General features: G+C 32.8%; 2 protein-coding genes across 6 annotated transcripts; both read left to right on the plus strand.

Annotated features, from left to right (window-relative positions):
- The first annotated feature begins 10357 nt into the window (after nt 1-10357).
- On the plus strand, nt 10358-12598 carry LOC100788919 (uncharacterized protein At4g38062). The gene has a single exon (XM_006573873.1). The coding sequence runs from the start codon at nt 10358-10360 to the stop codon at nt 12596-12598; it is 2241 nt and encodes a 746-aa protein (XP_006573936.1).
- An 800-nt stretch (nt 12599-13398) lies between these two features.
- LOC100789444 (mechanosensitive ion channel protein 2, chloroplastic) lies at nt 13399-20773 on the plus strand. Of its 5 annotated transcripts, none has more exons than XM_006572937.3 (14): nt 13399-13538; nt 14332-14554; nt 14640-14699; nt 15736-15899; nt 16387-16510; nt 16589-16686; nt 16786-16899; nt 17227-17287; nt 17838-17987; nt 18088-18198; nt 18329-18496; nt 18600-18713; nt 19498-19554; nt 19689-20773. In XM_006572937.3, exons 2-14 carry the CDS (start codon nt 14480-14482, stop codon nt 20550-20552), a joined length of 2160 nt encoding a protein of 719 aa, XP_006573000.1. In that variant the 5' UTR covers nt 13399-13538; nt 14332-14479; the 3' UTR covers nt 20553-20773. The 5 variants fall into 5 exon arrangements, with proteins under 5 accessions (XP_006573000.1, XP_006573003.1, XP_006573001.1 ...); XM_006572938.4 differs by having other exon boundaries at nt 13402-13538; nt 14326-14554; XM_006572939.3 differs by having other exon boundaries at nt 13439-13538; nt 14321-14554.
- The last annotated feature ends 3348 nt before the right edge of the window (nt 20774-24121 follow it).

Raw genomic sequence — 24121 nt, forward strand, 5'->3', positions numbered from 1 at the left:
TAAACTAAAACCGAGGTTATTAATTGGTAATCAATTTCAAGTCTGTATTGGTGATTTAAGAAGTTGCATTATACAAATCATATTCAGGTTAAAGAGGGCACGAAACACCTTCGTGATTGATCCGCAAGCTTCTACGAAATTGATTGGAGTCAGTCATCATTTTTTCTACGAGCAAACTGAAAGGTGGGTGTCCATGGAGTAATCAATACTCAAAGAATATAGAATATAGAATATGGGAATTAAGTAATCTAAAAAAAACTCATAGCCAAAACGATGACAAGTATTGACGTACCAAGAAAGAAAAAAAAAGTGTGTATTTTCTCATTGGATTTTCTTAGAAAGAGCTCCTTCAATTGACTTTTGCCCCTTTGCCTCTCTTCTTTTAAAAGATTTACATCGTTACCGTTTGGCTAACGCTATTGCCATTGATGATACGATATCTAATTTAAATCATAGAGTTGCAAGAATTGATGTTTCCATATAGTAATTAGGGTAGTTTTATAAATGAAGCAAAGCTTTCATGATATAAAAATATATAGTAATAAAGGGACGCTCGCGTATTTATATTCTTAAACAAGATCCAATGTAGTTAAAGTTATAGATATTATTATTTATCTAATGATATTTTCTTTGATCGGATTTAGCCATTCATTTTCATTGTTTGTGTCACCGATGACATACAATCCAATTATATATGCTAAATATGCTATACACATAGTACTTACTTCTATAGCTTATAATTTTTATAATCTAATTAAAACAATTTTCATTTTGTTTTTACACACGGTTTTTATGACTTTATTTAGTGGAAAGTGGTGTGTTTCAAAGTATGAGCACCAAACAAATTATTGCTATATATTTTACGTAGTGACAATAAACTTTTTAATGATGCTTCTTTTTTAAGGTGTTCTGAAGATAAATTTTGGCCTCACCTAAACTGTGCTGTACATGTTAAATACAATATATATATATATATATATATATATATATATAATTTGGAAGAGGAAAAGAAAATTTCGAATTGATGGTACTTTTATTTCCTTTCAAAAACATTATTTATTGAATTTATTTTTTATTCACTAATATTATAAATACTTTTATATTATCAACTAATTATAAATAATTATGATATAAATTTCAAAATAATTATTATCGAAAACTAAAAATCTTATTATGCGTATCAGTCTACAATTAGATGACAATACAAAAAAACCTACATCGTCATGCAATTTAATTAAATTCTTATTTAATTATTTATGATTTTTTTACCTATACAAGAGAAATCTTAAATATAGTCGTTATATTATTAGTTTATTATTATTATTACTGTGATATAAACCTGAATTCCTAAAAACTTGATTTTTCCATTTTTTAATACTTTTGAAAGTACACTTTGTTTTTTTTTTACTTCAAATGATTATATACTATATGTTAAGGAATGATATAGGCTTAATAAAATAAGGTCAAATTACAAATGATTAAGTGAGTGAATTTATGTATTTTCCACAAAGGAAGCCAAGGTCGTCTCGTGATGTCGTGGTACCCACAAATCATGCTATGCAATTTCATGTTTCTTAACACTGTAGTTAATATAAGTCATTGATAAGGAATTCAACTTGTTTTTTTCACAAATGGATCCATTACTTGTTTTTTTTTTTTTGTTGAAAGGTTTTTAATTGTGTCGAAGGGTTCTAGAGTCGAACGAGGATTCGACCCAACGAAGGTGATAATGAATCCGTCTTTTACCTAGATTTATCTCTTTTCATATTGACCTTGTTGGGTATGGGGTGTATCCCTAATCATGCTTACTAGTTGAATAATACTTCTTATAATTATGTTTAGTTATTTCGGATGCCACAAAGGTTGACGTTATTATTCCTTGAAGATATAGAGATAAAAAGATTATAAAGAAATGACAGAAGAAAAAAACTAGACATAATAAAGGTATTTTTAAATAAACTTTCTCAAAAACTAGATGTAGAAAAAAAAAGGCTCTTCATAATTAAAAAATAATTTATGCGTAAGTTAAAAAAAAAGATTTAGAGAAACTACTAATACAAAAAAAAAATTTTAAAAATAAAGTTATGCATGAACTAATTTTAACTTATAAATAAATTTATTTCATTTTTTAAAAGTATTTTTGGAAAAATTTATCTAAAGAAACCCTAAAAAGATATCATTCCATTTGTTACGACTTTTTCCTAAAATGTCATTTAAAATATTATTAATTTTTATTGAGAAAAAATATTAATTTTACAGGTTATTCTTGCATTTATTTTAATTTTTCAAAATAAGTAGAAACTGAAAAAGAATATAAAATCTGATCAAAGTTAGAAGGTATTTTAAATAATTTATAATGGACTAATTTGTTTAAGTTTATTTTTTAAAATAAAATAAGCAGTTTTATAATTTTTTGATGTATTTGTCTGAACTGTTTTTACTTAAAATAAGTAGTTTTCTACTTTTTCTAAGAAACAAATTCTATATGTTTCTCAACAAATGTTTATATAAAAAGAATTTTTGAAATTTTTTTTATTTTATTTTAAACAAACAGGGCAAAAATAAGTTTTTTTTTTTAAAGTTACTTTTATGATTGTAAATAAAACATAAAATTGCATTATTCTTTTTTTTATAAAAAAAGTAATCATTGATACATTTTGTATCAAAATTACTCTTTTTTCTTTGATGACTTTAGTATTGAAATATTTTTGTAATTATAAATATTATGCTATTACCAAGAAGAAAAGAGACTAGGTATGACAATGGGGTGTCGCGGGGATCGGTTTAGGCTACCCACCTCTGCCCTCAACATCTCAAACGATTTCCGTTGAGGTTAAAAATTAGACCCACCCTCGCCTTTGGTTGGGTATTGGATTTTCCCATCTCAACCTTGTCCCCAATTATCGTGTCTTGTGCAATAAGATACAATAGATTGGATTGTCGTGACTCCCACGAATTTGCAATGAAGGGATTGGTGTCGTTGTCATGACGATTGTAAGGATGGGATGTGATTGTCAATGTCATTGTTGAGACTTTCACGAACCTAAGATGAAGGAGGGGTGTTGTGACTGTCGCGATAAAGGAGGACACTCAGCAACAGATGAACACTCAGAGTTAGGTTTGAAGGATTGAGAATGTGAGGAGTGACACAATGAGAGTAAGAGTCTAAGGAATTGTAGTTAATGATAAGAGTGAGAAGAGGCAACAAAGACATATGTATTAGGGTATATTAATAGTGGGACGGGTGTAGGTACAAGACGAGCATCACAATACCCAATTCTGCTCTACCTTCGACTTTCTCAAACGGGACAAAATCTAACTTGGTCAATTCAATTTTTCCCATCAAACTAAGAACAAGTGCAGATTCAATTGCCATGCGCCATGCTTAAAAGAGATTGGGAAAGTGTGTCATCATCTTAAAAAGAGAAGAAAGAAATTCCAATTTGATTGCAGATACAATTATTAAATACAACTATTAAATGTTAATTATATCTTTTTCATTCACAAAATTTAAATTCAAAAAACATGTTGATTAAGAGATTTTAATCATATTCTAGTTGAGAAGGGATGAAAAACAAACTGAAACTTGAAAAAAGATTAGAACAAACAAATGAAAACAATAAAGAAAAAAGCCACGCATCGGAGATTTTCACTCTTGCACTTTTCTTAGTGGAGAATGTGAGGTTTGATTCAGCACAATAAAATTGGATTGCCCAAATTATTGAGAAATCCTAGACTAAATGCACCAAGAATCTTAGGCTCTAATTCACTTTCTAATCTTATTTTTTAGGGCCTTATCCAACCTCAAGCAAATTCAAAAAATTATTAAAGAAGATGGCATGGGACATATATAAGGTGAAAGTTAGAGAATAATGCACACATTGTACAGTATCTACGATTAAGAAGTTGATTGAAGAGAAAAGGAAAAACCATATCAAATGAACTTAATCATGACAATCACTCTTTAGGAAAAGTAGCATCAAACTTTTCGTGATAGCAGATAAAAAGGGTTGTTTTCTGTTTCATAGGGAAAAGTATATCATCATTCAGTTACAAATTAGTCATGTTAATGCTATCATGTTACCGTTTCTCTCGCTCTCGTACTCATCTTAATTTCCACTAATCAACTCTGTTGAATTGTTCACTTTATGGTTGGAACACTTGAAATTGTAAAATGGCCTATTTTTAGTGAAGTTCCTCTCTAGATTTATTCATTTCTCATATATCTCATTTAATTTTGAAATATATTGTCACTGTTATTCCTTTTAAGTTTTACCCATCGTCTCATACATGATATTTTTCATAATATCCCGTCATTCCCGTGCACTGTTTTGTTATATTGTCCCGTGTATGGTAATTTTTACAAGATTGAAGATTATTCAACTACCATGTTTTTAATTCAATTTTTTTTCTAAAATTTTTTCCCGTTGATGCGCTGTAGAATCTAGATTAATCACTCGATATAATAATAGGAAAGGAACGTACATAACCAAAATTTCCAACTGATATAGATTTACATGAATTGAGGTAAGGTAATCAATTTGGCCGCAAAGTACAATTGTTAAGAAAACCAAATTGTGGCCACTTGCTTTGTGTCAAAAAGATGGTTGTGGGACATATCTACCCACTTGTACTTTAGCCTGACTTCATGTTAATTAACTTGCAGGTGAACCCTTTACCTTCCCCCACTTGGCCACTCCATGTGCTCTAGATACCAAACGACAACACAAGATATTTATTTATTTATTTTCTCTTTCCTTGTTACTTCTTTTTTTCTTCATTGGAAAGGAATTTCCGTGTTACTTCAGCCAAATGTTAATTGTTTTCTTTTATTTTCTATAAATTTTCTTTAGCGTGCTGGATTTTTTTTTTTGAGTGAACTATCATTTTATTTCTTGAAATTGGAAAGCATTATTATATTAATTCCTGAATATTTTTTTTTAAATCTTAAAAGTATAAATTGACAATCACATAAATTTGAAAAATGTGTGACTTAAGAAGTAATGTAAATTACTAACATGCTTACAGAATAAAATGATAATAAGTCTTATTCACCATGTTTGGGATTTATTTGATATTTTCTTTAGAAAATGTTATAACCCCCACCAATGATTTTTTACTTGATATTTTTTTCTAAAGATCCTGCGAATTTATATAATATTAGTTCTTTCTCATGGACAAGTGGAGTATTTGTATATTAGTTGAAATTTTGGCATACAAAATTGAACGTCAAGACAAAGCCACCAACAGAGAAAGAGAAAAGAATTAAATTTGTTTTGTCAAATCCTGTCATGTTCACCAATATTATTTGTGGGATAAATTCACAAGTATGAATTTTTGTATGATCTACACAACTGACCAATTCATGACTAACACTTATTTAAACTTGTTGATTAGACAAAACAAAAAATTCTTCTTAGTGCATCCTGACTAAAAGTATTACTGGGTTCATAATTTTATATAATTATAGGATATGCTATAGAATCATTTGAAGCTAGACAATAGAAAATGCTAATCGTGCCCACCCTGTCAATCAGTGTTGTTTTAGGAATATATGAAGATTTCTGACCTTATTTGATCATGATGATTCTTCTTTTATGTTCTTTCCTCGAAATAAAAAATGTTGGACACTGAATTTTATACTATATAGCATCATATTTTCGTTTCTGTATGCTTGCAACTTGCGCTGAAAAGAGAGCCAGTGTCTCACCAATTTAGCAACTCTATGTTTAGATAAATGTTGAGAATGTGCTAATACACTTTCCGAATTTTAAGATATAGAATAAAAAAGGAAGAATTTGTTGTTCTAAGAATAGAATACTAAAAGTATTTTTGAATTCTCCCAGCTCTCCTCCAAACATGTATTTACAAGTTTGGTTGAATTGCCAAGTTAGCCTCTTAATTCCTCAATCTTCTGATTCACCAATTTATTAGTACATAAACTATGATTGCCATAAATTGAGTAAATTAAGGAGATAGGTTAAGCCTCTCTCCAATTATATATCATGATGAGTTAAGTAGAGACAAAACCAACTGGCATGTATTCTTATTTATGTGGATGATATGAAAGAGAGCCTGTAAATTACTATCATAGAGGGGGTAGACGGCTATATATCATAGATGGTAGATTTTCATTTTCTAGTAGTTGAAGGACTTAAGTAAGAACAGTGAAAAGAATGATGCAATTGGCAATGGTAGAAGAAAAGTAAGGTTGAGATAGAAGGAATACGTGCACGCGTGTACTTTGGTAGTCATTTTCATTACAATTTGGGTTAGTGAATGGTTCACATCAAGGTATGTAGTAGTACGTGCTAATTAGACATATAGCTACATGTAGCAGTGAGGATGCATGTGAATGTGATAGGGTGGACTATATGCATTGGAGGGCCTTGTGCCTACACATGGTTTCTTAATTTGTCTGGGCATCATCATCCACCCATTTGTCCTTTCTAGAAAGTTCATTTTGGCTAACTAATTCTCGATCCGTTGAACAGGAAAATGATGTAGTTCCGCTCCAATTTTGGGAAGATATGATAGAAAAGAAGAGATAAAATGAATAAGGTAAAAAAGAGATGAAAAAGAAAGTGGAAAGATAAAACTACTCTATATAAATTGTAGAAAGCATTTAGAATCACATGGAAGGGTGTGTTTGATCTCCGAATGACACGTTTCAATTTGAGTATAGGATGAATTAAATATGATTTTTCTATTGACCATGATATTTGATATTGTGTTAGTGACATGATTCCAAGTTTTTTTTGACAAAATAATTCATAAGTTTTAGATTCTAGTTTAAGTTTAATTGAAATTTGTTATTGGATTTTGCATCAAACACTAACACGAGTCATGCTATTTTTTGTTCATATACATCCTTAGTTGGACTTAAGTATATTTTGGTAATTATCCACCCAAAAGTCAATTTTGATTTCAAGAATTTTCAAACAACATTTTGTGTTAAAATAATTTTTTTAATATTTATTATCTAGACAAAAATTAAGTTATCACAAATTTATGTTTTCTTAGAATTAATTCTTCAAAATCACGTTGATTCAAAATTAATTATACGAACACACAAATTATTAGTTAATGTGATTTAGATAAATATTTACATTGTGTTTGAAAATGCTTTGAAAGACCGATTTGTCATGAAAAAAAAGTCACGTCATTTTTGAAGCAATTAGTTCTTGCTTTTGTCTTTTTTATTTATTATTGGATGTGAAACATTACATCCTAAAATCATATCCAAAACACGTTTCGTGTGTTTGGTTTCACGTTAGATTAGATATATAAAAATCCAAATATGTCGAATCACTCATGTTATGATTTTTTACATCTTAAGTCTTCCCATTTCTTTATCTGGTTTATATTCTTCATGCAGCATTCAAACGGAACGACTCTATAAAATTATGCCGCTTCCTAAATCACGTTAAAATATTAATTAAAGTGATTTCAAATAATTTTTTTTAATTTTTTATATGTTTGATTCCATGTTGAGAAATTGATTTTGGCTAAAGGAATCTGTCTGGCCTCCATACATGTGCTTTGACTTTTATTTGGTACAACCAGCAAGGAGGACCCTAAAGGCCCAAAACAATCATAAAGAAACATATATGATGTTCATACAATCTTGCAATTTAGGCTAAAAGAACCCGTTTGGCCTCCCAATGAGCATGTCTAGCCTCCATAGGGGCATCGTTGGCCTCCACAAGAATCTAGTAGGCCTAGGCATGGAAGGAATTCTCGCCCCATCTTAGAGCAAACTTTATAAAGGATTTTCCTTTACCTACCAAGGAAACAAGAACAAACCAAAACCTCCAAATAACAAGAATAATATTTCCTATACTCACCCAGATGTGGGGATGACACTTTTCGAAACTCAATCAAACCTATTTTTAATCTTAGATGTGGTACCATGAAGGAGCTCTAATTAATGTCAAAGTTAGGCCAACAAGAGATCAAAAGACTAACAATGATTCTTAGACAAAAGACATGTTTCCAAACGAGCAACAACTCTTTATGTATGCGAAGAAAGATTGTGATTCAAAGACATATTGTGAAGACGACCACGAAACTCCATTTCAGATTATCTAGTTTGTTCTCGTGCATGCAAAGAGAGATCACAATGAAGCTCTGTTCTAGATAAATCTTGTTTGTTTCTCGTATGTACTAAGAGGGATCACAATGTGAAAGATATTGTGACGAAGTTTGGATCTAGATAAATGTTGTACATGTTTGTTCTCGTGTGTGTGAATAGAGATCTTTGTTGCAAAATTAAGAGGAGATGGACACACAATTTGATTTTTTACCAATTGTAATTTCTTGTGTGCATGGAGAGGTCACCATAATGATTATAGGTATAATGCATAATGTGAAGCTGGAAGGCCTCACAAAATAGAAGAAAAAGTGTTCTTGCATGTGCTTCCTTAATAGATTCATGGATACTTTAAGCTCTGATACCATATTATAATTTGGATTTTTGGGCCTAAATAAATCTTACAAAATTCACTTGTAACGTTAGGATTATCCCATACTTATATATTTTAATTTGGTTATATGACTAGCCATAGTGGAACCTCCAACATGAACAAAAAAAAGAAGAGACATGGGATGGCTTGTGTGTCTAAATGAGAAGTGAAGGGACATGAGGAAGAAGAAAATATCTTAAGAGTTAAGATTAAGGATAAAATTAGAATGGAAAGTTTTAAAAAAATGGGGAATTTAGTTATAAAAGAAGGGGTGTGAAAAGAGGGGCCCAATATTAATTTGTCATGGAAAATATTTTGGCCCTGAAAAATAGACAGCTGAACAAAGGGCATTGCTATGTACACCCAGCAAAATTGTTTTTTTTCTTTCAAAAATATATTTTACAAATTAATTTAAAATTGATGGCCCAAGCAAGAGTCAAACCTATGACTTTTAGGTTATTAGCACAACGCTCTAACCAACTAATCTAATAGACCAATTATATTATAAAATAAATAACGTTGTTATATATAACACTAAAATTTCTAACGTATATTTAATGTGCATGTAAATTTAAATAATAAATTTTGTGATAATCCGTATATTATTTATAAATAAAAAATATTTACTATTAAAAAATTTAATTTTTTAATAAATAAAAAAACATATTTTTGAAAATAAATTTTAAAAAAATACTTACAGATCATGTAATTCGTAAAAAAAACCTTTAAGGGCATTTTTGGAATTTCATTTTACTGCTGGGTGCACAAGCAATATGCCTAGTGCACCTAGCAAAGCCCCCGAACAAAGTAGTTTTTGGACTGGGCCGAAAAAAAGCGTATACAAGCACAAACAATCCAACGGCTATCTCGTTCAACAATTGTGATTAAATAAACGGTTACGTCTATTTATGGTTATGAAACATAATATGGATTATGGAATAAACACCTTCTCATTTCTCTCCGATTTTCCTTTCCCAACACTTTGCTCGTACAAACTCAGGTCAGTTTCTGGGTTTCACTTGTTTCTTTCTTCTCTCTCTCTCTTTTTTAGTGTTTGATTAACATGTTGAAACATTTTTAACCCATGTTATTGCATTGTTAGCATTATTTAAAATGTTGGATGTATGGTTCAGTGTCATGTAAAATGCAATCTAACCAATTGAAATGAAAAATGGAACCTGTCATATTTAGTTTCAATTAAGAGGGTATCATATCATATACGTAAACAGGTAAAAAAATATAGGAAGCGAATTGAATGAAGGTAGCACTATGTTAAGGCTGAATCAATCAAGCCTCAAATGGGGAATTGAATTTGATATCGTATTAGCTTCTAATGACGAATTGTATGTAGCATTGACATTGATGATATCGTTATTCTTTCTAATAAATATAGGGACTGTGTTCCTTTTCCTATGCTTAAGACTTAAAGAGAACCAAGCATGTTGTGTTTATAACATCAACTATTAGATGTTCTAATGTTTAATTTTTCATGACTTTAAACTTTGGAGAGAAGCAACGTATCATGGGGTGTGTTTCTTTTTAATGACTTAAAAATGATATGAATATTTTTTACTGCCATGGCTGATCATAGATAGTTTTCCTAGGAAATACTCTCGAATGATCAAATCTGAACAATATGTACCTCAAGTTCAAATTATGTACCCTCCAATATTTGGCATTATATGTCGTGATTTAGAGGAAGAAATAACAATGCCAACTTGTATTCCTACTCCAATCTCTCTCTATATGCAAACTGCAATGTTTTTTCCGTTGTCTATGTACTTTTCTTTTATCTTGGTTTTGGTCTGGAATCATGTAGCTCTTCATGCCTTTGTTGTATTCAGTGCTGGCAAATAGGTTTTTTGAAAGTCATAAATGTGAAATACCAAGCAATGGATGTTTATGAAGAAATGGAAGAAGCTAAAGCTGAAATTGAGAAACTCAAGGTAAAACTAGGAGACAAGACAAATACACTTCAGAACATAAAGAAATACTATGATGCACAGGTCAATAAGATACAGGAAGCTATTTTCAAAGTTGAGAAGCTGAATCAAGAAATGCTTCAAAAGGCAGATGATATCAATGATGATCTCAAAGAGAGTTTAAATAATAAAGAGTCCATCGCCAAACATCTCAATGCCGCAAATGATGAACTTGGAGCAAATTGTGATGATAAATTTAGAAAGTGGCATGATGAAGAAAGAGGGTATGTATTGGCGTTAGAGGAGGCAAATGAGAAACTGGATAACCAAGAAAAACAGATGCATCTGAGTAGACAAGAGATTGAAAGCATGGAAGGTTGCTTTTCAATTTCATACAACAAGTGTTTGGAAATAGAGAAAAATTTAGAAGCATCAAGCAAACTAGGAGAAGCGAATGACATGTTTCAGAAGTTAGAGGAGGAAAACATGAAGGTGGAAGAACAATTAGAATGGAAGGAGGAACATTTTAAACATCTTGGAGAGGTACATGAAAAACTTATAGATCAGTTTAAGGCAAGTAAGGAGTGGGAGTTGGAAAAACCTACATTGCTTGATGAGATTTCCTCATTGAAGTCTATGTTAGACTATCATAAAAGAATATCGCATGATCTGCAACACCAGTTACAGATGTGCAACCAAGCCCTTGCTCATGAAGAAAGCCTGAGAAAGCGTCTGGAAGATGAAGTCTCAAATTTGAACAAAGAGAAAGAAGAGAAGTGTTTTCAATTGAAGCAGATGGAGTTGAAAGATGCTGCTTTGATCAGTTCCAAGAAAGATATCAGTGAAGAGCGAGAGCAAGCAGCATGTTTCATGAGGCAGGTTGAGTCCTATGGACTTGCCAATGAACTGCTGCATTTGCCACACAACGAATTTGATTGGCACAAGGATTTGCATATGGAAGATGGTTTCAAAGAACAACTTAATGAAGTTTATGATGCTTTAGACAGGGCAAACATTGAATTGGATGAGAGAATATGTGAAAAAAGTGAAATGGAGTTTGAATTGAGAATATGGAAGTCATTTGTTGAACGTTTGAGGAATGCTCTTGAAGAAAATCTTGTCATGCGAAAAGAACTGGAAAATTCACTCCTTGCACAAGTAGATTTTAGTGAAAGCCTCGCGCAAGAGAAAGATAGCCTGGTTTATAAGTTGGAAGAAAAAGAGAATAAAATAGAATGCCTGCAGCAACATGTTCTCCTATTTGAACAAGAACCAAAAGTAAAGGAAACAGAAGCTTCTGTTCCAGCAAGCGGGGAAATAGCTGAGTCCTCTGAAAATGTTGAAGTGAGATATCTCCAGATAATTGAAGAGAAGGACAAGATTTTAGAGGAGTTCCAAAAAGAGGTTCTTAGCCTTGAACAAGAGTCATTAAGAAGAGAACTTGAAAGTGCTATGATTGCAAAAAGCAACATGGAAAGAACCAATGAGTTTGAGAAAGAGAATCCTATTCAGATTATAAAGGGAAAGAATGTGAGAACAGATGAACTCATGCAACAGGTGACTTCACTGGAACAGAAGTTCACTAACTCCTTAACCTCCATTTCCTCACAGCTTGCTGAGAAACAGGCAGAAATTATTCATGTCAAAGAAGCTTGTGATAAGATCACAGCAGCTGAAGTTCTAGCTGCACTTGAAGTTGAAGAGAAGAAGTTGATGTTAGTGGAACTTGAGTATGATATCCATGATATGGAGCAGAAACTGAAACTGAAAGATGAAAATTGGAGGCAATCAGAACAGCTTGCATTGGATATTGAAGAGGAAATGGATGCAAAACAATTACAAATAAAAGAGTTAATTGATCAAATGGAGAACAAGCTTAGAGGCTCAGATGTTTTTCTTCAAAAACTCAAGATAGAGAATAGAAGTTTGCTTGAAAGTGCTACAAGATTGTCATCAGAAAGGGAAAACTTGTTGGGTTTTGTTCTGGGATTGGGTGATAAAATGTGTGAGTGCACTACTGCAGACACTCAACTAATGGACACATTGAGAAGCATGGTGCAGTCTTTTGAGAATGATAGTCTAGGAATCAATTTTAAGAAGGATGATGAATTGCTTGTAAAAGAGAATATGATAATGCATTCTCCCACGGGGATAAAGAAACTTGAAACCTTTTCTGATATAAGGTCACCATTTAAGGAGCTCGACAATTAGTTGCTTGCAATAGGGAATAGATTTGCTAGAGGAATGAGATGTGCTTCTCTTATATTTTTAGCAAAAATGCCATTCAGCTTTAAGCATGAACATTTCTAGATTGTATGAAATTCTTTTGTTTTATTTTGCGTATTCTTTAGTCGGGTTTCAGTGCACTTGTTCCATAAATTGCACCTAGTTCTTTTTTTATATAAGCCAATATTTTTACCCTCACGAGTGATCTTCCATAAATTGCACCTTCTGCTTTTTCTTAGAATTTCACAGTTTGTAAAACATTTTTGCAATTTTTAACCTTAAAATAATGTTTTAAATTTTTACATTAACTTTTAAATATACTCCTTATTTAAAATTCCTCAAATAATTCAATTGCTAAATGTTGATTAAGTCAGTAAGAATTACGTACAACTTACAGATATTTTTTTTATAATAAAAATATATGAACTGTATCTAATAAAAATGAATAATTTGTATTTCACAAATAAAACTTTGTAAAAACAATATTAAAAAAATTAAAACATTATACTCATTATATATGAATTACATAAAAATCTACTTTTTATATAAATATTAGAGTAAGAGTAGGTCTCTCGTTTTCTTTATTTTCTCATAAAAGACTCCATTTAAATTTTCAATTTTATCTCAACAAAAACACCAATGATATGATAGCGAAAAAAGTGACCACTGGTGTGAATACAGCGCATGTCTGAGAGGACACGTGGAAATCAAAACCGTGGCTGACAAGACAACATGCGAATTTCTGGTGCACAAATGCGGTCGGGCCCACAAGAAATCAAACTTCAATCAATTTTTTTTTTTAATTTTAAATAAAAATAATGGCTCTGTTTCTGTTATGTTCCTTTGCGCTGCGCCTCGTAAAAGCTGGTAGACAAAAAAACCATTGGCGGGTGGAAGCTCTGAGAGAGATGCTTCTTCGTCAGAGGTAACCAACCCATTTTCCAAATTTCTAATCTTTTATGCGCATATTTTAGTTTTCCCAGCTTAATCTGATGTTTCACTGCGTATTCCCTGTTTTATATGTTCAATCCTCCCCCCCTCCCAATTTTTTGTTTGTCTATATCCTGATGTACGTAGCTAATTCAGGCTATTTTTTTTATGAAGGGGTTATCAAGTTTTTTATTTTGAGTTTACTTTTAGTGTTTTGGTGATGAAACTGTTGTATTTGGTGGTTTAGAATTCAGGGATGACTTAAAATTTTAAGGCGTGAGGGTTTTGATATTAACTTAGTGCATGTTTGGTTTCATGTTCGACTATCCAGAATCAATTAAAATATCAGTTATCTTGATTTTAGCCACATGTTCACATGTTTGATTCCATGGTAAGGAATTGATTTAGAGTCTAAAATTAATTTTGAATTGAAGTAACTTCAGGTAATTTTTGCATTGGATAAAATTTATACTGAGTTTTCGAATAAAAACATCTAAACATAAATCACATCATTTCAAAGTTAATTTTAACGAAAATAAATTTTGTCAATGCTTACCCAGAAACACACTTAGAGATGGTGGTGCAAGGGAAATGATTTTAGTTGGTCCAAAACTTGTACACCTAATTATCTCTAGATGTAGGTCTAATTCTATGTTTTGTGATGCCTTTCATCAGGAGCTAGTTTCAGTCATTCTAGAGCTTCACTGGAATTTAGTCTCAGAAATATGTACATATTTGGTATCCTTGGCCTTTTGATGGTCATATAATTAATATCAGTTTAGCTGCAGGTAGCTGAGTTGAAAGATTATCAAATTTCATCAGCAGCACTTGATCTACGTAGAACGTGTTGAATTGGTGTAAAAAGTCTGAAATACTATATTTGTACATTCTCCGGCTACTAGTGAGACCTTCTTGGATATCTGTTTGGATACAATAATGACTCTTCCTGGTTCCCTGCAGTTGTCCCATGGATTGGGACTTTGCAGGAACCTGGACTGCAATAAGCATTTGGTACAGAAATTCTCTATAATTATGTATTCTTTGTGCAAGGTTCATTATTTTTGCATCTGTTCTCACCTTCATATCACTTTTACAGAGGGCCATGGGACGTGGCAAGTTACATTTATTTAGTGCAGGTCCTTCATATCCTATTTTGGTATGTTCTTAAAATATAGTGATATGGTCTTGCTGCTTGCTGCTAACTCATTGTGTAATTGGTGTGCCAAAATATTTTCATGGTATAGTTGTATAACTTTAAGCGCTGTGTCTTTGTTATTTTTTGATTTATAGACTTCTTGGGAGTTTTGGTTCTACACAATTTATTGTCTTTTATCATGTTTTGGTCTTGGGAAATGTTTTTCTTAGTTTGATCTATAATAAGAGAAAAAGGTGAGAATAATAAAAATGAGAATGTTAAGAGGGATATGTGACCATACAAGAAAAGACATAACATGAAATGATTGTACACTATGAGGTGTTGGTGTGACACCAATCAAGGAAATGTTGACAACATCATTTAAAGTGATATGAACACATATAAAGACCATTGGAAGCACCAGTGAAGAAAGTAGATTGCATGGTTTTAGTCCTATGAAAAGGGGAAGGGGATTTTATGGTGAATAATATCTCTAAAGATTTTGGTCTTTGACCGAGTCCAATGGCATTGTGTGATCCATGTAGCCGATCTCACCTAGTGGCTAGTGGGACAAGGCTTTTGTTGTTGTTAATCTATAATAAAGCTTAACAGCAAATGGTTTTTTGTGTAGCTTAAAATCTTAGGTCTCTTTTTCCTTCAATAAATGACTTAGCTCTAGTTTGGTAAGAATATCAAGTTTTGTTAAGTTTGTAGCTGCTTATGAAGTAGTTAGATGAGAGAGCTTTTGAAAAAGTCAAAGCACATAAGCTAATTTTAACTTATATGAGAAATTTGATTCATTTTCCTCCTTGATTGACTTTATTTTCATCTCTTCTAAGTGTTTGTTGAGAAGCTTATCCAAACTGGCTCTTATTCATTTGCATTCTACCAGTTTCTGCAATATTGTCAGGCAATAATGTTAAGGTGTTCCTTGTGTGCCTGGATTCATTGATGATTGAATGTTTACTATATAGTATTGAGGATAACCTGATTGAATGTTAAGGCACAGTCATTTTCTTTGTTAGAATTTACTGTAAGAGACAATTTTCTATTGCAGTTCATGAGACAGGAATGCAGGGGTTTTCAACACCTTCGTCATATAAACAGGCCAACACATACATTATCTTGCAAATCCCACTCTTTTAAGTGTCATTCTTTTTTAGTGTCAGGTCAACCAAATAATCTTCCTGCTGTTAAGGTGGCTGCTACTGTGTTGGCTAGGTAATTTTTGTTTTTTACTGCCAATAAGTGTACAAATTTAAGCAATCTACATGTTTTTTTTTGTTTGTATATGTTAAAATTATGGTGTTTTAGATATAGAAGGAGGAAGAGAGATAAAAGGGAATGAAATGATAATTGATATGACAATGTATTGATGTGTTCATAAAACCTAGAGTACTAATTCTTATTTCTACTAATCATAAACCTAACTAATTAAGGAAATATGGTAATCAATCCTAAGTAATAGCGAGGAAATAAGAAGCTTTTCCATATATAAGATACGATAAGATGTTTTTGGATTTTTCCATATATTTTAACACTCCCCCTCAAGCTAACACCAACTAAGCTTTAAGCATATTACAAATAACCCTTTAAATAAAAGAAATCAAGCTATATACTGGATTTTCCCATGTATTCTAAAGCTTACTAATTAAAATTATTGGATATTTCCATGTATTCTGAAGTATACACTCATGTTTTTATGCAGGTCTTGTAATATATTGCAAAATAGTCCTATCATAGTAAAGTTGATTCCTGCAGTTGGCGTTATCATTTTTGCAATATGGGGTGTTGGTCCATTATTGTTTCAGACAAGGAAATTACTTTTTCAGGTTATATTGCAGATACTCTATTTTTCATCCTTGTATTAATTGATTCCATGTAATTAATACCTAAGTTTGATATTGCAGAGGAGTGATAGTAGTTGGAAGAAAAGTACCACTTACTATATAGTAGCTTCTTACCTTCAGCCATTACTGTTATGGACTGGAGCAATACTTATTTGCAGGTTTCTCTGTTATGACAATAACTTAATCAGATTCTGAATACACTATATCTTTTCTTGTTGCGCCTATTCTCCATGTACTGAATTGTTAACAAATTGCAGAGCATTGGAGCCATTAATCCTACCTTCAGAAACTAGCCAGATTGTTAAGGAACGGCTTTTGAATTTTGTAAGATCATTATCAACAGTACTGGCCTTTGCCTATTGTTTGTCAAGGTGTGCCTATTTCCTTGTCAGTTTTGATTTCTTGAAACTGATGAATATTTTGGTCACCTAATGATGCACCTAAGTTCTTTGAGCTTTTGTTCCTCTTTTAAGAGATAAATTGTCTGATTTTCTATTGTTATGGCAAATTGTGACACCTTACATATTTATTTTCTCGCGGCTTTTTATTTGCTTTATGATGGAACCATTCAACTATAATTCTTTCAAGATTATCATTGTCGTAGCCAGCTTGAGTACTCCAGTCTGATTTTGGGTTCAAATTTAAAATGCTTACTAAGTTTTTCTTCCATAAACTAATTGTGCAATACTCTGGTGCAGTGTAATTCAACAAGTGCAGAAATTCTTAGCCGAGAGTACTGATGCAAGTGAGGCGAGAAATGTCTGTATCTTTTCTTTTTGAATAGGCAACTGATATTATAGTTGTATGAAGTTTAAACATGATAAATATATTGTCAATTCCATTTATGTTTTTACCTGTTGGCTGTCATAAATTTAATTGCTATTATTATGACTCCATTGAAACTTGATTTTTCAATCAGTCAGCCAGTAACATTAGTTGGCAATATAGTTGCCCAGCTATATAATGATGCAAAATTGTTCAGCTTTTGGATTTAGCATTTCTCCCTATCAATTTGTTTTACACATTCTGAAGATTATCAATGTGCTAAACTTCTATCTACAGAAGAACATGTAGAACTGAGAACTGTTGAATATATGATGGCTATATCTTTTTCTATGTACATAGGCTAAAACAATTCATTATGGGTGTGCATGTATTTAGATGATATATCATTTATGGAATACCAGTAGCTTGGCAACTGCAATGCCAATTGAAGATGATAATTGTAAAAAATTGGATTTGGGCGTATTGTTTTGTTATTAGTTATGGTTCAATTTCAATGACATAGTAAATTGTCTGTTTTTGTTAGATGGGATTCCAATTTGCTGGCAAAGCTGTTTACTCTGCGGTATGGATAGCTGCCTTTTCACTGTTTATGGAATTGCTGGGCTTCTCTACCCAGAAATGGGTTACTGCAGGAGGTCTTGGGACAGTTTTGTTGACCCTTGCTGGTCGTGAGGTGTGGGATTTATCATTGCTTCTAAACATAACAATTCCTTGTAGTTTAGTGGCCAAAATGTTATTGTGGCACCTGTTGACATTCAATGATATTTTTTCAGATATTTACAAACTTCCTTTCAAGTGTGATGATTCATGCAACCCGACCTTTTGTGGTTAATGAATGGATTCAAACAAAGATTGAAGGATATGAGGTTTCTGGTACAGTCGAGGTGTGTTGTACTGTACCTTTTAACTTTTGAATGTGGGAATTTCTTACATTAAATATGTACAATATTTTTTGTGTAATAATCGATACCCTTGAGTCATTCTTTTGAGCATTGATGTTTTCATGCTGTGCAGCATGTTGGCTGGTGGTCACCAACAATTATTAGAGGTGAAGATCGTGAAGCTGTTCACATTCCAAACCACAAATTTACAGTGAATGTTGTGCGGAACCTTAGTCAAAAAACACATTGGCGAATCAAAACCCATCTAGCAATTAGTCATTTGGATGTAAATAAGATTAATGTAAGAAACAGTTTTATTGTTTATAGTTAATTTTTTTCACCAACATTGAGCATTTAATGATAATTTTCCCTGTGATGTGACAAATGGTTTAATGCTTCTGCAGAACATTGTTGCCGACATGAGGAAAGTATTAGCCAAAAATCCTCAAGTTGAGCAGCAGAGGTTGCACAGGAGAGTGTTTTTGGACAACATAAATCCTGAAAATCAGGCACTTTTGGTTAGTATGAAGTAGTTAATCTTGCATACCAATGATTCTATGCTAATTGACAGGGATCTTAAATACAATTTTATTCTATATTCCTCTTCTATATAAATAATTAGCTACAGTACATCATTATGCCATAAACAATTTATTGACGAAGAATTCATTCTGTACTTTGCATTTTATAGATTAACTTAACTTTCAGTTCCAGTAGGACAAAACCGTGTGTCTTTTGTAATCTGTGATCTAACTTCGTGTGCTTTCTATAGTCATGATTCATGCTTTAAACCCTACCCCTGGACTTCATTGTGATTCAGTTATTTGAAAAATGACACGAGAGCAGCAATCAGTTTCTCTATGAAAATTTGGCTTTCTTCCTCCTATTATGCTTTATATTTAGAGTTTTAATTTAGTTTGAGGTTCCATGGTAAATATCATGTTTAAATAAGATACTTTTGTTAATGCTGTATTCACTGTCCAAAATCGGGTATATAGAAATTTTTCATCCCTAAACCTTAAAAATAGTTAATGAATACTTAAACCAAATAAGTTGATAGTCGACATGGTTTAGTGTCTAAACCTGATAAAAGTACTATAAAGGACTCAGTGCACATATAAACAGTACATACCTGCTTTTGTTACATGTGCATCTATCATGTTCAATTAGATATCCATGCTTACATTTAACTGATTGGGACTTTCATCAAACATGATCAAACCAGACTATTGCCCATGTTTATCTATGTAATATCCGGTAGTATTATATATTTATTACATTTCTTATCTATGATTTTCACAGATTCTGGTGTCTTGTTTTGTTAAGACCTCACATTTTGAAGAATATCTGTGTGTTAAGGTATGACAACTTCCATATTTGTCCAGAATATCTGCCGTGAGATAAGCATCTCATAAACTATAGGATTTCTTTCTATTTAGTATTACTGTTCAAGGATTTAGCTGATTTTTCATCCATTGAATTTTGAAAAATAGGAAGCTATACTGTTAGATCTTCTTAGAGTTATTGGCCATCACCGAGCCCGACTTGCCACACCGGTCCGTACCCTGCAGAAAATATACAGTGATGCTGACTTGGAGAACATACCATTTGCAGATTCGACATTTGGTCATGGTGCTGGGACAGTACCTCACCGTCCATTATTAGTGATTGAACCATCTTACAAGATCAATGGAGATGATAAGAAAAGTCGAGCTGCACGGCCAGCTGTTGATCAAGATAACAAGACAGCTACGCAAACCAAAGTTGACACCAAGACACACAACGTGGCTAGAGGAACCCAGGATGACACTGAGGGGGATAACAAAGTTTTGACACCTAACTCTGATGCAAATGGAAACTCTAAGACAGTTGTGACACCCAAACCTGATCCTGAAGTGGGTGAAAACAAGCCATTGAAATCAGATTCAAACAAGGAGAACGTGGAGGTGCCAGAATCTCCTTCTAAATCCAAAGTTACTGGTTTGGTAGTGGATAATTCAGCCCAGAAGGACGTAGATGTCAAACAATCCAAGGTTCAGATCACTAAAAACATAAAGCCAAATATTGACTCTGACAATGTAGTGTCCTCCTCAACTAACAATGCTGACAAAATTGGTGGATTTAATACGAATATGCCAATGAAACAGCAAGGGGAAAAGAAACCTGCTGCACAGGCTCATGCATCCAGGACTGTTCTGGAAGAGAATATAGTTCTAGGTGTTGCATTGGAGGGATCAAAGAGAACACTTCCCATTGATGAGGAGATTGACAATGTGACATGTCGAGAGGCAAAGGAAATGGCTGCTTTGCAGGGTGGAAATGGATCTCCAAAGGCTTCAGATGGAAATGACAAGTAGTTATTAAAGCAGTGAGTTCAACTTGTTTGAAAGCTCAATGTTCCAAGTCCAGTAGTACACTGCTTTGAACCAGTTTCCCACCCCTAGGAAGTTGTATATATTATCACTTCATGTGTCACACACCCCTTTTACAAAGGACTCGAGCTGTATTGTCATATCATTTCATTATTTTTGCTGTTTCAGCAATATATGGAGAAGGGCTTTCTCCAATTTTTCGATTATACTGTCAAAATTGTTTACTGTGGATTTTTATTTTACTAGAAGATAATCCACTAACAAATAGTTATAAAATTTGGATTTACACATCATTCTTAAAGAACATCAGAAGCAATGGATTATAAACACAACCTTGTGTGTAAATAAGTGTCAGTTGTTCTGAACAAATATAGTTTATTTTTCAATTATAACATTAAACGCTCAATTTTGAAGTGGATGAAAGCTGGCAGCATTGGATGAAAAACTCTCTAAATTCGTTGCTATATATTATTCCCGTGACCATGTGGGTGTCACCAGCTGCGCTAGAAATAAACTCATCTTTGAGTGAGTTTCTAAATATGTCATTGGGTTGCATTTTTCATGTGCCTATGATACTTTCCAGCGGTGCTAATGGGAGTGCTATACATGTATCTTGTATAAAACCACCCTTATCACGTGGGTTTTGGCAGGTCTAATAAGAGATCATTATGGAAATTTCATAAAAAGGCTTTTACAAATAACCTTTTAAATTTCTCTGAATTTGTTTGGTACTCTTCTTTCTCTTTTGGGCCTTTCTTCATTTTCGGCCCCATCCTCATTAGTTGGCCTATCAATACTTTCTCCCCAAAAACGTCTTTGTCCTCCAAGACAGAACTAAGAAGGATCTTAAAAGGGCCATAGTATCTCCGGCGTAGCTCCGGTGGCCTTTTCAGAGTTGTTTGGCGATAGTTTTGAAAACGACGAAGGTGAGGTCTCTTCTACGTTTGTTTGCTTGTTCTCACACGCGACCCATATTTTCTTTGATTGTGCCCAATGAAGGAAAAGGAACCACTTTGTTGAAAAATCTCCCACCAAACACCTTTGGTAGAGACACTAATAAGGGTTGTAATAACTTAGAATGTCATCAAATATAACTTAAACAAACAGCCTTAAGAATGGCCTAAGTAAGAGACCAATTGCCTAAGAAGTAGAAACCCTCACAAGAGCTGGAGAAGACGACCCTTGGTTGTCACGGATTTTGGCCTCAATAAAACGTGCAAGACCATGGCTTGATGAACTGAAAATGGTCTATGGATGGCAATCTCACGGAGGATTTTCGCAGGTAACCCTAGGAGGAAACAGTTTAATAGAGTTTCAGCGTTGAGCCCAAACACTCTATTAGAGAGTTGTTCAAATGGGTGTTAATATTCCTGATAGTCCCATGGTAGCGAAGCTTGAAAAGCTCTGCCTGATGGTTCTCATAAGATATAGGACCAAAACGTACTTCCAATGCCCGCACAAAAAATGTCCCAATATGTCAGTTGGTTATTCAAATGCATCCATTTGAACCAATTAAGGGCTTCTCCCTTCATATAAAACGTCAACATAGATAAATGTTGTTCATAGGGTACCTGATAAAATCCAAAGACTTGGTCCGCTTGAAAGATCCAATCCAACGGATCCTAACCCTCTAAAGGTTGAGGCTGAAGTTTAGGAGGTTGAATGTGGCATGATCCAGTTGGAGTAGTGCCCCCTGGTGGTGGAAGAGAAGAGGATGTGTTGAAAACGTGATGTGGTCTCGCAGTGTGGAAATGAGGGGTTGGCATTGGGGTATATGAGTTATGAGGTGTTGGTGTATGGATAGCGTTGTGGATGGTGTCATCAAAAGAAATATGAAAGACGAAATGGGTGTGGTGGCGTCCACCACGAGGGTCAGTTTTAGTGAGGAGGTAGTAGGAATAGAACCTACTTTGTTCGTGAGTGTATGAATGACCCCTTGAAGTGCATTGCAACAAGTATCCATAAATGTCTGCAGTTGATCCAAATGTTGGTCGTTATGCATTTGGAGAGCTCCAAAACGTTAGTTAATGTTCATAACTTGAAAATACAATATATAACGAAAAAAAATCTAAATACTAGGAATAGAAATAAGAATGGAGTTCATTATAGGACATGTTTTTTAGATGATAAGATATCATGCCGCTACTAGGACTCAAACCGAGATGCTTTAGCACTGCTTCTTAAGAGTAGTGTGTCTACCAATTTTACTATAGCAGCTTACTCAAAATCATAATAACTAATCTTAGAAGATCTCATTAAGATTAGTTATTACAACATGACCAAAAGTGTCTACCAATTTTCAACCTCCCAACTCTTTGAGAAACTGTTTGAGTCAAATAAGGCCAAAAGTGGTGGAAAACATGACTCAATACTATACTTATACATTTTATCTTGTAACCACATTTTGTTTTTGTTTTGTTTTCTTTGAAATCAAATTACCACCAATAAAGATGAGGTATCGGAAGTGGACCTCAACGTTGTCTTTGGTGAAGGCAAGTTAAGGGGAGGGGACGAAGTCAAAAATATTTGTAGGTGTTTGGTGAAGGTGAGTTAAGGTGAAAATAAGTTGAAAGCATGTGGATCTCATAAATAATTTTTATCTCCCAAGTAATAAAGGTGAACACGACACCATGTGTGAGGATAAGCATTAATGATTGTTTTGCCCTTCATTTGAAACCTTTTGTCAATTGATACTAATCGATTATTCAATTGATTATTTGAATTGAATAATAGATAATGCTTTGCTGGAACCTGTGTGTCTTAACAATAGTTGATATTTCCGTCCTATAATTGATTAAATATATCTACATAATCAATTATGTATAAAATTTAACCGATTAAATTTGGTAAAAAAAAAAAAACATGTATGTTGCCTAGAGTATAACAATATTTTTACGACTTTATTAGGTTCTCTCTTATTTCATTCAAACCAAACAACTTTATCATTTTATTTTCACTTTATTTTTCTCTTAAACTAAATAATTGAACACTCACCAGAAAAATAAAAAACAACGAAGAGTCTATTTTATTTTCACTCTATTTTTCTTTTCTTTATTTATCTCCTATTTTCATCCGCTCTATTTTTTTATTCATAATGTTGGTGGAAGAGTTTTCCCGATCAACATTTAAATATCCAACAACTCAAGCATGATCTTAGTCTTTACACAAAAGGCATTTTCTTGAAGCTCCTTTAATATATTTGAATATTTGATAACCCTCCAGCCCATCATCCTATGATAGAATGACATGTTGGTCAGTCAGTAGATTAACCAGTAAAAAAATATACAAAAAAAATACCAATTCATTCTTTTAACTTATCACTTATTAAGTGTGTACATACATATTGTCTCATTCTTAATTATATAAAATATGAATTTATTTAAACATATCTTAAATATTGGTGGATTAGACTTACCTCTCTTAAGGATCTAAATAATATATTCTTGTGTTCGTGCTTAAATAATGCAATGATGCATATAATTAAGCATATAAATACTTGATTTAAGCAACGATGCATATATTTATAGTTAAGATATATAAATAATTGATATAAT

Source organism: Glycine max, chromosome 1, assembly GCF_000004515.6.
Source record: "Glycine max cultivar Williams 82 chromosome 1, Glycine_max_v4.0, whole genome shotgun sequence".
Lineage (NCBI taxonomy): Eukaryota > Viridiplantae > Streptophyta > Magnoliopsida > Fabales > Fabaceae > Glycine > Glycine max.

Coding starts and splice junctions, on each gene's coding strand:
- LOC100788919 (XM_006573873.1), top strand. CDS start 10,358: ATGGATGTTTATGAAGAAATGGAAGAAGCTAAAGCTGAAATTGAGAAA.
- LOC100789444 (XM_006572937.3), top strand. CDS start 14,480: ATGACTCTTCCTGGTTCCCTGCAGTTGTCCCATGGATTGGGACTTTGC. Junction 17,288..17,837: donor ATGCAAGTGAGGCGAGAAAT/GTCTGTATCTTT, acceptor TGTTTTTGTTAG/ATGGGATTCCAATTTGCTGG. Junction 18,497..18,599: donor TGGATGTAAATAAGATTAAT/GTAAGAAACAGT, acceptor ATGCTTCTGCAG/AACATTGTTGCCGACATGAG.